At 41.6% G+C, this 13,829-nt stretch overlaps 1 protein-coding gene across 1 annotated transcript in view; it reads left to right on the top strand.

Moving 5' to 3' along the window:
- Positions 1-3,194: 3,194 nt before the first annotated feature.
- The window catches only part of LDLRAD3 (low density lipoprotein receptor class A domain containing 3), a 74,403-nt gene continuing 63,768 nt past the window's right edge, over positions 3,195-13,829 (top strand). The window contains exons 1-3 of the mRNA XM_009324671.1: positions 3,195-3,204; positions 4,238-4,379; positions 5,005-5,009. Coding sequence (XP_009322946.1) covers positions 3,195-3,204; positions 4,238-4,379; positions 5,005-5,009 — 157 coding nt within the window. The remainder of the gene's footprint in view (positions 3,205-4,237; positions 4,380-5,004; positions 5,010-13,829) is intronic.

Genomic DNA, 13,829 nt, shown 5'->3' with positions numbered 1-13,829 from the left:
TTCTTAAAGTGAGCAATGTATTGCAGTGAAAATGGACTACTTCTTTCCCCTTCTTCCCTTTCTCCTTAACTGAACACATCCGTGTAGCTCATATTTGGGTTGAATTCAAAATTAGTCAGAGGCTGCAGGGTAAATATGTCAACTATTGGAAAGCCGGCTCTGTCAGACTGAAGGAATTTCTGCCCCTGCCAACAGGTGGTATGGCAAGTTGGCTGCACAAAACCTGACATCCATATGGACCTTGTTAGAAAAATGGACAAGATGATCCAGTTTGGTCCTTTCCATGTCTGTCTTGTGCATGTCTGTAATACTGCTCCTCCTCATGTGCGTGCACAGAGCCCCCCGAGTCATGCAGTGGGCTGTGCGCTGAGTGCACAGGAACATTGCATTCCTGAGGGTTGGGAGGTGATGACCACACTGAGGATTTCTTTGGGGTTTTTTACATCCGGTAGAGGAGACTTGCAAGGTGAAGGGAGCAAAAGGAGCAATACAATTTAAAATAGAGCTCCGTGTTCCCATTTCGCAGCAAAGTTTGCATAGGGCTGTCAGCAAGTAACTTGATCTGCCAGCATCTTTTGTTTCCTGTTTGGTGAAAAGGTTAGTAATATATCCTTGCTTTAGAAGAACATTGAGGATAAATTTATTGTATGACAAAGGAAATCCTATAAACAAACAACTTACTGGGTAACAAATAAAATTTGGTATCTGTTCCTGAAATGTTGCTTCAGTTTAGTAGGGTAGAAGCATAGCATTTATTTCAAGGAGTTGTTAAAAGTAACAGGGACTCAATAGCTTTTTTGGGGGGTTGTTTCTTGGTTTGTGTTTTTTGCTTTTTGCAACTCTAAAAATTTCTCCAATGATTTGGCTTGTCTAAATTTTTTCGTTAAAGAAGCGTGGAGATCATGGCTAAAGCTTTTCAGGCAAGATAACAGCAGTAGATCTAACAGGAGCTGAACTTTGGTTATTCTGCACAGGAGGTGTTACAGTGCTTGAAATGCATCCAGTTACCATGTTTTCTCAGGAACACCGTGATGCTTAGGGGGGAGAAGACAGTTCTGTAGTTAGGACAGGTAGCTGTGAGACCTGGTGTTAGTTCTTAGCCAGCAACTTGCCTGAGTCTAGAAGAGGTCTCACTTCAATGTTGATGGCAGGATTTTTCATTTTGAATAGGTGCAGCTTCCATGTGGAAGTAGAGCAGATTGGATGAGAGATGTAGGTATGAGGTTAGACAAGAAGGTAGCACAGAGCAACAGAGAGAGTTGCCATGAGAATGGCACCTTCTTGATGTTGCTGCCTAAATGTTCTGCCTAGGTGCTTAAGTTCCGAGAGAGCAAAAGCCTCAGTAATTCCTAGTTCTCTTGTCAAGCTTGAAATAACTCCGTTTTACATCAGAGATTTATTCTTGGCCAGGACATTTCAGTTTTGTAATATTTGAGAACTTGTAAATTCTCTCTAATGAAAGTTATGACAACTACCAGGAAAGTCTTCCAGTGGTACCATACTGACCTGAAAGCTATTTTTTGGGGGGAGTGTGGAGAAAGGAGTTAGGTTCTGCTGTTGAAGCTCTTGGATGCTTTATAACAAACTTGAGAACATGGCATATTGGCTGTGCCTTTACCTTGCAAAGAATACTCAGGTATCTCATCTCTTTCATATCCTGATCTGGTGATGGCATGCAGTATTTTTGTAATACCGTGGTAGGTTTTCTCCAGTTGCAGGTAGAGGTGTTACTAGCGCACTGGGATTTGTTTGCTAATAGGAGGTTGTGTAATGCTGACAGTTTCACCCTCTGTAGCTGTTTGAGAGTGGCGATTTTGGTTTGATGATTACTTACCAGGTACAGGTCAATGATAAGATTGATCTGAATGTGTTCAATCACTGGTATAAGGAAAAGAAAACAGAACAGAAACAACAACAAAAAACCTCCCTTGCTGGTTGAACATAGAACTGCAGAACTTTGTTAACAGTGATGGTGCAAGGCTGTGCTAGCTCGGGGGTGGTTATTGACAGCACCGTATCTGTTCAGTGTTTCATGGCAGGACTAGCCAAGGACAAACCATTCGCATTGCTGACGTAGATTTAGGGACTCAGGCATGAAGTAGAGTTGGGTACAGCGTTTCCCTGGGAGCTGCTGGGAGCAGTGAAGGCCCTGCCTGAGTGGGTTGGAGCTGAGCTTCTTCCAGTGTGCTCTAGGTTGTAGCCTTTTCCCATTGCAGTGTAGAGAGCAAACCCGTTCTTTCTTGATGAGAAGAGCAGTGGTGCAGGGAATGAAACTGACGTTTGAATGAAACTGCTAAAAGCAAAAAGACATCAAAATGCCAGCTGCATAGCCTGGGCTTGTTTTTTGCTGACTGTCACTTTCTTTCTTTAAGGTGCTACAGCAGGAGAGTTACAGGTGGCTCTGGGTGTGTGGCCAATGGCTGAGATTGCCCCATCTGCCTCAGAAGATCTTATTTCCACCTTTTTCTGAACTATCTTGTCTTTTAACAGCTCAGGACAAATTTCCATTAAGGTATCTGCTCTGTCCTGGCAGATTCTTAAAACATCCCCAGGAGAGTCAGCCGTTTGCAAGAAATAACATTTGAGAGGAAATACATTGTTTGGGGCAGACATAGGCATTAAAAAATATGACCCTGAAGCATTCCTATCATGTGTCTTTTGAAACAGTGATGTAAAACTTAGCAGTTTTACCTGTGTCAGGGATGGAGCATTTTGCTATGTTGCAGGGGAGGAAGGGAACCATCTGTGTTTGGCTGATTCAGGAGTTTTTGGAAAGCGTCATGCTTAGAGGCTTGTCGTTTTGGCAGCTGAGTTCTCCGAAGGTGCCTGTACAGCGCAGGTTCCTCCCTGGGACTGCAGGAATGAGCTAGGAAAGGGTCTTCCCTGAAACTGCTGGTCCTGACAGCTGTGATCTGTGCAGCATCAAAGAGTGGGGCACTTGCCTTGCTGTGTTTATAGTGCTTCTCCTTGCCCCTGGAGCTCAGGCCTTCCTGGGGAGAGGAAGAAGTTGGACTCCAACAGGAGCAGAAAGCAAGCTGGTGTAGGGTGGGCAATGGAGGGAACTGACTGCAGCTCTCCCACTCCCCCAGGGTTCCAAAAATCATGCAATTATCCTCAAAATAGGTAGATGATAGGTAAATGATTAAGCTGTGTGTCAGCTTAATTTGTTCTTCCTGGTTTTGAACCATGAAGATATGCAGGCAGGTGGGGGGGGCATATTTTTGTGACACCTCCACCCTTATATGGGAAGGCTGTATTTCTGGTTTTTGCCTGGTCAAGTGCATGTTGCCTGGGACTAGTCTGGAACATGACAGAGGAAGACAAGGGGAAGGATATTCTTTCTCTCATCTTCAGCCTTGTCTTGCTGCTTCCCCCCAGCTCGACAACATGACATGCCATTTTGGTGTTTATTAAAACCATTGTGTGTCATTATCTTCCTTCACAGAAGCTTGTGTTTCTGTGATATCTGCATTCCAAAAACAATGCACAAAGTGGGAAACACAGTAGATTAAAATGACTGACTAGAGCTATGTTTAACCTTGAAGGCAAATCTCTAGGTTTCCCTCTCACACTGTTCTCTTGATCTCCAGTATCCTGCTACTAAACCCCCTCCACTTGGCAGACTTTTAGTGTGCCAACTGCCTCACTAGCCTGTGGACAGATGTGTATGCCAGGGGACTATATTAACACCAAGAAGCTCAATTCTAACTTTGATACACAGCACTATGTTTAAAACTTAATTGAAAACCTCGTATGAATTAGTCAATGTGTTACCTAGTTCCTAGACCTTGGGTAACAACAACAACAACAAAATATTCTGCAAGCTAAGTACTAATCTGACAAAAGCATGGAAATATGGAGCTGAGTTCTTGTAGACTTGTCTGTTTTACTTGTGTTTAGACTGACCCTGTGAAGGAGAGATTTTTTTTTTAATGAACTTTGCTTTGACCTGAGGATACATAGAAGGCTGCATGTATGTTCCTAGCAAGAAAATAGCAATAAAGAAATCTGTAAAATGGGGAGTGTGAACGGAGAACAGGTAAAATGATAATTTAGGAAAAAGAAAGTGCTACCAAGTATCGTACTCAGGATACTGATAGGATAGTGACAAACAACCAGGGTCAAGATCCATTTGTCTCATCTTCATTCAACCACTGATAAACAGCTTGCTCAGTGACTGCTTTTGCTGCCTTTTTTAAAATGCCCTGCAAACTGTCCTCTTTTTTGTTTGTCGCAGAGAGCCAACTGTTGCCTGGGAATAACTTCACAAATGAATGCAACATTCCTGGAAACTTCATGTGCAGTAACGGGCGCTGTATCCCAGGGGCCTGGCAGTGTGATGGGCTGCCGGACTGCTTTGATGACAGTGATGAGAAGCCGTAAGTGACCATTGCCATGACCTTAACATGCTTAATATCACAAGGCTTGGCTAGGCAGTGTTACCGGTGTGTTCTGTAGTGTATATTAGGTAAGTAACAAAGCTACTGCCAGTTTCTTTAATTTAGCTATTGTTAGAAAAAATGTACAGCCTTTCTTATTATTTCAGGTCTTTAAGGTTCTTTAAATTGTCCAATTTTAATACAGCACTTAGTAGCAGGAACCTAAACTCCTATTCACAGATTGGTAAATTGAGACAGACTTGACTATGATTCTTCCAGTGGAAGAGTGATGCTCTGTGATTTTTAGGGATCCTGTGTATACTGCTTCAGCACAATGGCCTAGTGCTATAAGTTGACCTCCACTACCATCAAGACTAGTTCCTTTCATTTCAAAATTGTTGACTGTATCCTGTTATTCTTGTTCTCTCCTGTCAAAATGTAATTCTTAACCCTTTGAAACTTAATATTAACTTTCTGGAAAACAGACCAAATGAATTGGCTAATAAAGTTTACATCTTTAATGTAATCTTTAATCCTCCGTACAGAACTCCCAGTTTGAGAGAGCTAAAAAAAGTCTGATCCGGTTCTCCTCTGTGATTTCATCTTTTTCTTAGCATTAATTAAGCTGTAGTTAATGTTATTCAGCCGTTAGTTAGCATGAAACTTTCTAGCCTACGTGTTTTACCCAGACAGCAAGATTATGCTGCAGCATAACACTATATAACAAACTCCAGTTGGGAGTGAAAAAACCCTCAAATTTCATGTGATTCTAGAGCGACTGAGAAATTTCTGCGAAGTTACTGCTTTTCGTGTAACAAATGTTGCTCCTTTACATATATACTTTATGGAGGTTTTCATTAAACTTAAACCGAATTACAAGAAGCTTACCTTTCCCAGGACACTTCCAAGACATCATTAGCTTCGCTTATGGAGCAGAAGGAAGAAAGAATAGCTTCTTCCAAATTAACTGACTAGAAATACCATGTTTTGTTAAATGATCTTGCTTTTTTTAACTTGTTGCCTTTTCTTTAACCCCAGTTATCCATCCCTTTTAAAATAAGGGGGCTTTAATAACTGTGCTGTGTAAATCTCCATATGTAGTTCTGCTTTAAGCCAGTGAGCTTTTCTCCCTTTCTAAGGCATTAAAAGTATCTGTATAAAATATCTGATGCTTTGCAGTCTTTATAAAGCATCAGGCTTGTGTTGGAACATTGAAGACAGGTTAATTTTTTCTTACTTAGATTTTAACATCTTAGGAAAGGATGGACCTGTTGTAAGGATTGATCATTGTCATGCATGTCTGTTTAAACCCTAGCAGAATTTATATTAGTGGGAGCTTTGGCAAGAATAAAAGATGTCCAAAGTTCAACCTGTACCTTTCAGTGAGATGTTCCTGATGACAAGAGCTGTGTGACTCTCAGGTTCCTCACTACCTGGCTCCTGAATATGCTGCTAGCATGACTTTTGGTGTGCTGTTTCTACTTCTTAAAAGAAGCTGAATGATGGCACTTTTCTGTATTTACAGGATACAAACCAGGAGGTTTTCTATCTCTTAAGAATGTTGTTGTCCTCTGCCTTGCATGAATTTTGTTTCACTTGGTACAATTAGAAAATCTTAATGGAGATTTTCATTAACCTTAATGAAGATTTTTCTTAATGAAGGCAGGGCTGGGTATTTACCCATGAATCAGTAACAGGAAAATATGCTTTGTGACTCTGTTAAAAAATTTCCTTACCAAAATCAGTTGGATCTAGTGAATTGCAGACAGTAATGAACATAGTAACTGACAATAAAATATAAATAGCTGCAAAATGACAGTTCATAAAAGTTGTTCTTGTCATGACAGACTCAAATAAACCTCACTGATCTAGGTTATGCTGCAACTATGAATTTAAGTTTCTGCAGAATTGTCCTCTGGGTTTTTTATTTAAATACTTCCAGCCCACTTGATTTGTTAACCGTTTTCTGGATGAGCATCCTTTTGATCTTGCCCAAATTAATGGAGATAATTAGACTGTTCTTTCCTCTTCCCATACATCTATCTGCTATCTGATCACTTTCATAAATGTAAAATTAGCATGGAAAGGAGACAACAGGGAGAGCAAGGGATTCATATCCTGTGCTGGCCTGCTGTTAACAGGTCAGATAAGCCAAAACAGAATGGAGATAGTGCTCACTTGAATCTCCAAACAAAAAATTAATATTCATGTAAACAAGGTTCTGTAATGCATCCAGAGAGCTTCAAGCTGCCTGTTCTGCATCTCTATCCTCTCCATTTTAGAAGGCAGCTTTTAACTGTGTATATGCTGCCATGAGAAGCATGTCTAATGAACCAGCCTCTGCGTGTGTGGGATGCTGAATATGCCTGTGTAGCTACAGTCTGTGCACCATGGCAGAGACATGGGGTGTGAGAGGAATCACTGGGAGAAAGAATTGCAGCATTAGTAAGGAGGCTGGGAAAGTTTTGCATTGTTAGTTGTTGGCTTATGACTGAATTGAGGAAGTTGGCTTAGTGTCTCAAGGATGGATGATCCTTCTAACCCAGGAAACATCCCCTTTTGAATCCTGCTAAGCACCTAGCCTTGTTAATAGCTTCGGGGGGACAATTCAGTCATTATGTATGTGAGTATATACATACAGTGTGTGTAGCTAAAAAGGTTTGGTTTGCTCTTTTGATGAATTTTGAAAACGGTCCCATTCTTACGGTGTACTGTTATAGTGTTACCAACTAGTCTTTTACATCAGAAAGTAATCAAAATTTGGATGGGCTTATACAGCCCGTATCTGCTGTTAGAGGAGTTCCTAGTTCAGAGTTAAGGCATTAAAGGCAGCCCTAGCATCTTGTCTGAGAAGGGCAAAGGAAGAAGAAAAATCACTTGTCTCTTCTCCCCCCTCCAGCTTGTGTCAATCTGTAAAGATAGGCTCCCAGATTACTTCAGGCTGGAAAGAACTCTGGAGGTCATTTGGTCCAGCTGCCTGCTCAGAGCAGGCCTAACTTGGATCGGGGTAGCTCAGGGCCTTGTCTGGTCAAATTTTGCACATTTCCAAGGATGCAGAGTCCACAGCCCCACTGGGCACCTGTTCCAGGGTTTGAATATGCCTACTGGGAAAATTTTTTTCCTAGTACACGATCAGTTTCCAGTGATGAGATAGCAGCTGAACCAAACACTTTTTAAAGATGTGCAGTGTGATTAACATTCAGATCCTCTGGCCTTAGTGAGTGGGAGAGGGGAATGTAGGAGCCCAGGAATTGTTCTTCTTGACTGCAGAAACAGCAGCTGAAAAGTAAGAACAGTTGACATTCAAAATGTGTGTGTGCATCACATCTGGTTGTGTCATTGTACCAGCGTGTATTGTGTTACTTGTGTCAGGCAACTCCAGGGAGGACAGCCATGCTTGAAAGTGTCATGCTAGCATCGCAGGGGTTGGAGCATGTGTGTGTATAGATAGAGGCATAAAACTTTTTTCTGTAATCACTTTAGGCGAGGCTTTGTTACCTTACTCCTATCAGAATAGGGCTCTACTTAATAAAACTTACCGTGCAGCAAAATTGGAGTCCTTTGTTTTCTGCTGTGATGTTGCTTTGCATTAGCTGAGCTGCTGATAGTGAAGACAAAGCCATAGGAGTTGCATTAGCAGCATGAGATGGCTGAGTTCCCAGTGTGTTACTACTCTGAGCCGTGCTTTAAGCTGCTTTGTCTGTGATTCCTCATCGACTAACTAGTTCACATGGAAAGGCTTTAACCTTGCTTTAAAGTGTTTTTGTGTGAACAGGGGTTTGGTTACAGGATTCACTTGGTACTGTGGACTAGTATTTCTGTGAAGACAAGTATGCTGTGTTTTGGCGTGCCCACTGAGGAAGTTTCATGCACATGTGTGTAGTTACGTGCAAAGTATTTCTCTCTCTTTTGGATTGCCTTACAGTTGAACGTGGATGTCCAGCAGTATTTTATGAATGCTGTTGCTGTAGCATCTCATCCTGTCTGTCCCCTTCAAACAGCAAAACTTAAACTCTTGGTCTTGTTCTCATTTTCTGTGGCCAGTGAGTGAAAAGTGCTGGTCTGGGTGTGAGGAGGAAATAAGATGCAAAGCAGAATTACCTGCACCTTGTCCATTCATGTTTTATCTGTTCCCTCTCTTCCTTTTGTCCCTTTTCTGTCCCTGGCTTTGCAGGACCATCTCTGTTAACCATGTCACTTTGCTTGTGGGCTTTTTCTTCATCTCCCACACTTGCCAGAATCCATACCATCTGTCATCTTCCTTGCTTCCTCTGTGCCCTGACCCGTGATCAGTTTAACGCTTCCTGTGCCAGCTGTCTGTATGCTGTTTAGTGCACAGAACACTTCTTGTACTCTTGCCTTCTGTCACGGCGATGTGATGACAGAAAAAATTTTACCCGGTTTTATCTGGGGAGGAGGGTTGAGAAAAGGCGTAAGAGGGAGGGAATAAGCTGAGACAGTGACTTCTCATTGTTGTAAATAAGAACTGCTTCTCCTTGAAGCAGAGTATCTCTTTGGCTTTTCCTTCAAGCCACTAATTGAGCTTGAAAAAGAATCAATTGACCATAGCAGTGTAAATGTTTTGTGAGTATTTACAGTTCTCTATAGTTTCAGTAATCTGCTATCATCAGTGCATCTCCCAAAATGGAGAACCCTTTTGTAGTTCATTCCCCCCGGCTCTGCTGGTTCTCATCTGTTGGATTGCTCATCAGCCTGTGTAGTCCAATATCTGTCATGAAGGTTTCCTTTAAATGTTAGTGGGCTTTTAACTACTACTACTACTACTGCTTTTTAGCTGTGTGGATGATTTATAATGGAAGCTGAGGTTCCTCTTGACAAATGCAGAATCTTTACCAACAGGACTTTCCTGTGGAGCTTATAGGTGTTGATTGTGCAGCTCCTAAATCCTGCTCTGGTTGCATACTAGCCATATATATACCTGAGGTTAGTGCTTGCACTAGTCAAGGTGGGAGCTGCATGCTGTCAGCCACTCTTTCTCTGTCTGTTACCAGATACGGAAGATCCAAAGTGGCACAAAATAGAGAATCTGAATGGAAAGAGCCTAGAAATGTGCGCTTGCATGTTTCAAAACATTTTGTGGTAAATGGATTATCTTTAGTGCTGACCTTATACCTACCTGCTGACATATTCCTTTGGGGCCAAGACCTGCATCCTGCTGTTGGAAGGATTCTCTCCTTGAGATTTAAGAGTACACTACTGTTCTTAGTTAAGCTTATAATTTACTCTGTCATCTTTGTTTCCCGTTTCTTTGCTTTTTGTACATCTTTGTATTAGATTATTACAGAAAGAACAATGTGAACACTGAAAATGGTTTTTGTCAGTTAATGAGCAATAGCTAGTGGAGAGATGGCATGTTGCTGCCTTTGTCAGCTAACGAGCAGCAGATGGTGCAGATTCAGAGCATGGCACATCATCTGTGCTAAGTGCCTGGCATGACAGCAGCCAGAATTAGAGATATACCAAATACCCAGAAGTCTAGATTTTCTTTCATCGCTCCTCTGAGAGCCATTTCTTACATGCCAAGTTTGTGTGTTCAGCTATGAGCAAATAGTGGCACGCAGTGAATACAGTGACTAGCTGTGTTAATCCAAGGGCTAAAGAGCGTAGGCTGTGGGCTAGAAAAAAATCCTACGCGAGGATAGCTTGAGGCGGTGTGTTCTTGTGTTAGGAACTTCTCTCTCACATGTTTCTGTTTCCAGTTGCCACTGTTGCTCATTTGACACAAACATAAAGGTAAAGCAGGTTTTTGAGTCAATGCTAAAGGCTGTGTGATTGGAGTGTGTAGATGTCTGAGCAGCAGGGCATCATCCATGCTTGTAAGAATGTGCTGCCACACACTTCTGCACTGGCTAGCAAGAGCTAGCCTCTGTAAGAACATCTGGAATTGCGGTAGTAAAAAGCTCATTTCATCACCGGCAATCCATCACCATCAGACCTTGTTCTGATTGTCCTTCAGACAGTGTCTTTATGAGCAAGTCTTCTCCATGGGGGAGAATGTCTTCATTAAATGAAGTGCTTCATGAAAATGGTCAATTTTAACTAGCATTCCCCAGGCAGGTATTGAAGCCACCTGCCAAGCAGGCTTCTGCTAAAGGCCAGCTTTGTCTCTTGCCTGAGACACGTGCTTGCAGGGGACCCCTTGCAGTCAGAACTGAAGGGTTTCTAATGTCTGCAGTCCTGGGTTGCACTCAGCATGATGTGGTGAGCCAAGCTTTTCTGGAGTCCCACACCAGCAGGCTAACTCTCATAGCCCTGAACACTGTGACTTGTATTTGGGCAATCTGAGAAACCAATTTAATCTGGGTGTCTAGCAGATCTGGTAGGAGCCTTTCTGTTTCTGTATCAGGGAATTGAAGCCCTTGGAACCCATGCTGAAGCCAGGGTCCTGGTGACAAATACCCTAGGAACTCCTAGATCTGGTAGGCTGCATGCTGTAATGCAAAGATGAAGGCCTGAGAAAACTTAAATTTTCTTTTTATGTTCAATTCCTTAAAAAAGTGTTTTGGGGGGCTTTTATTAATGTGTGCTGGGAGTGGTTTTGGATCTGTGGTTTTTTTATGGTTGTAACCATGCTTCTATTGTTGTTTTTGCAAGCATTTTTAACTGTCTTTGGCAGGTTAGTAGAATAATAGTTGAGATAGTGCTGCAATTACTTGTTCACTGCTGATACATTGGCATATTAATCCTTGATTTCATCTTCTCATACGTGTCTTTTAACCATGTTCTTGGTTTTACCCTGTAGAGTTTAAACTGTGTGTTTATATATAATAAAAATGCCCTATTTTTTCACATTCCATTCTGTGTCTATCTTTTCAATGTTGGGTATACTTTCAGTTCAGTGTAATCTATCTAAATGCACACAGCGTTTTGTAGTCTCAGAAGACTTTATATATCTTCTGGTGTCATCAGGAAGGTGGAGTGAGGGGGTGGGAGATGTGGGACAACTCAGCTTGCATCATTCAAAATGTATCTGCACACTTGCTCATACTCTTCGCTGATCCTGCGCTGGTGGGGAATTAGGCTGGATTAGCAATATATATTGTCATTTGAAAATATAGCCCATGATAACCATTTTTAAGTTTCCCCAAGGCTTCCTGTACCTTACTGTTTCATTGCCAATTTAAAAACTACCTACCAGACAAATGTTTACTGCTCCCTCTGGTGTTCACTTGCAACAGGTTATACTGCTCATCACATTCAGGAATGGAGAGTCTGCGGGAAAGTGTTTGTAACGAACAATTACACACAGTCGTGGATGAGATATAGTCTTTTCACAAGAATGCTAAATGAAACCCACACTCTGCAATTAGTAGTCTGGGTTTCCTAGATTATGTGAAGAATATTTTCCTGTGCTCTAAAACCTTTCAGCTGGGAAACTGAAACTCACAGAACAAAGGCACATTGGTTAGGTTTTCATCTTCAGACTGGTACTTCAGGTGCATTTTGACTGACTTAATTACATCCAGTTTCTACAAAAGAGGTAGTTTTTGAAGAACTGTGTGTATTAAAAGCTTCGCAGCATCAGAGGGGTGGAAATTATTTAAAAAAGAAAAAAGCCCACTGAAACCAAAGTCATGGCTGAGGAAGTTGCTCTGTCATTGGAGAAGCTCTTGAGTGCAAGAACTACACTGCCCTGTGCAGCCTGCAGTAGGAAGGAGGATGATCGAGTGGGGACTGCACCAGCTTCAAACCCATGTCATATGCCTGGAAGCCTCAGATGAGGACTGTCAGACTGCCTTGTCCTCCTGCCCTCTTTGATGTGGGGTAGATTTTGGAAAGCGGCCTTTAGGTTTGCTGCTGTTCACTGCTTTAAAAAAAAAAAATAGAGTTTGCCCTTGATCGGGAGTGTGCTTTGAGTCTGCTCTACAGGAAGATCACAAGCTGGAATTATATTAAGGCATATTATGTATGCATGCTTTTCCCTTTGTAAGTCCCAAAATTAAAATAGAGGCACAGAAAAAATTTACTAATAAATGGTCATTACTATCAACCCAAATCTTTCTGGTGACAGTCTGAATTTACATGTTTGTCCTCACTTTTCCTTATGCTTTGCTGTGAGAGCAGTCAAATTCATGACTTCCACACTGTGAAGAATAAGTAACCAGATCTAGCAGCCACTTTAAAAGGCAGAGAGAAAAGGTCTTGTAGAGACAATGAGTTCTGCAATCCTATAAGCTATTTAATGACTGCTTATTATGATAGTACAATTATTACAGCTGAAGATATTTTGCTTGGGTTTAGCCACTCAGCAGAGTCAGTCTAATGAATGGCTTTCATGCCAAAGGGCACAAAATAACTCCAGCTGCTATCCTTTTAAATACTAGGCTTTAGGCTCAACAAGCAGAGCTCACTGCAATGAAGAATAAGATGCAGCGTTTTGTTAATAAGAAATGTCTGCCCAATTCAGAAGTTAACATCAGTGACCTCTAAGGATTGTCTAAACCAGCTGAGACCTCCTAGAAATACAGCAGTGGGCCAAGACCCTGGCTAGGACTGATCCTGCCCATCTGTAAAGATTACTGACTTTGAATTTTTTAATGTATCAGTGGCCCCAAAAAATGAATATTAAAGCATCAGTTAAAGCCTGGTGTTAACTAAGGCTAATGCTATAGAAGATGAGGGGCAGGGTGATATTTTCAAGAGACTCATTCAGATTCCTGGGATTAAGATCCAGCATTGCATACCTGCAACAATTTTTTGGACTGCCCCATCATGTATACAGGTGAAGTCATCTCATCTTCTGCATCTGTTGCTGCTTGCCAGGTGCACTTTTAGTTTTGAGAAGTTTCCAGTGCTGGTGTCTGATAAGTTTGGATTCTGTCTTGCTAGCTAACAGCTTATAGTAGTGTGAGCTAAATAGCTGTGAAGTGTGTGTTGTATCGAGGCTCACCACATTTTGGAAAAGATAAATAAGCAAGTAATGAATACTTGCAAGTAAGTGATTTAGCAACCTGTCACTTAAAAAAACCCAAACTCTACCATCAAAATCACTTTGTCATGTTTGAGGATTTTATCTTATGATTCTAACACCATCCAAAAGTATTAGAGCTGAGCTTGTACTCTTTAGTTCATCAAATCTATATCTGCTACTTTGGGAAGAGTGGAGTGGCTGTGACATGGCTTATGGTACTCACCAGAGGCTTAGGCGGCTGTGAACTTTGGTCATTGTCTGTGTGCAGTTTTGAGGATGGTGACAAGCCTCTGCTGCAAATGGATATGTCCAAAGACAGCTGAGTGGTTGATAAAAATAACCAAGCTGGCCATCAAATACCAACTGATTTAATGTGCTCTGTGATTCCCCCATGAACATGAAGGAGGAAGGTACAGGCACAAGGAACAAGATAAAAGCACAGAGATAAATATAAAAGCAGTACGTTAAAATAACTGGTATAATTACAGCAACTTGAATACTTTGAAATTCTGCATTCC

Source organism: Pygoscelis adeliae, unplaced genomic scaffold, assembly GCF_000699105.1.
Source record: "Pygoscelis adeliae isolate BGI_AS28 unplaced genomic scaffold, ASM69910v1 Scaffold225, whole genome shotgun sequence".
In the NCBI taxonomy this organism is placed as follows: domain Eukaryota; kingdom Metazoa; phylum Chordata; class Aves; order Sphenisciformes; family Spheniscidae; genus Pygoscelis; species Pygoscelis adeliae.
The sequence above is the reverse complement of the archived record's forward strand: the minus strand, read 5'-3'. Positions and strand labels throughout refer to the sequence as shown.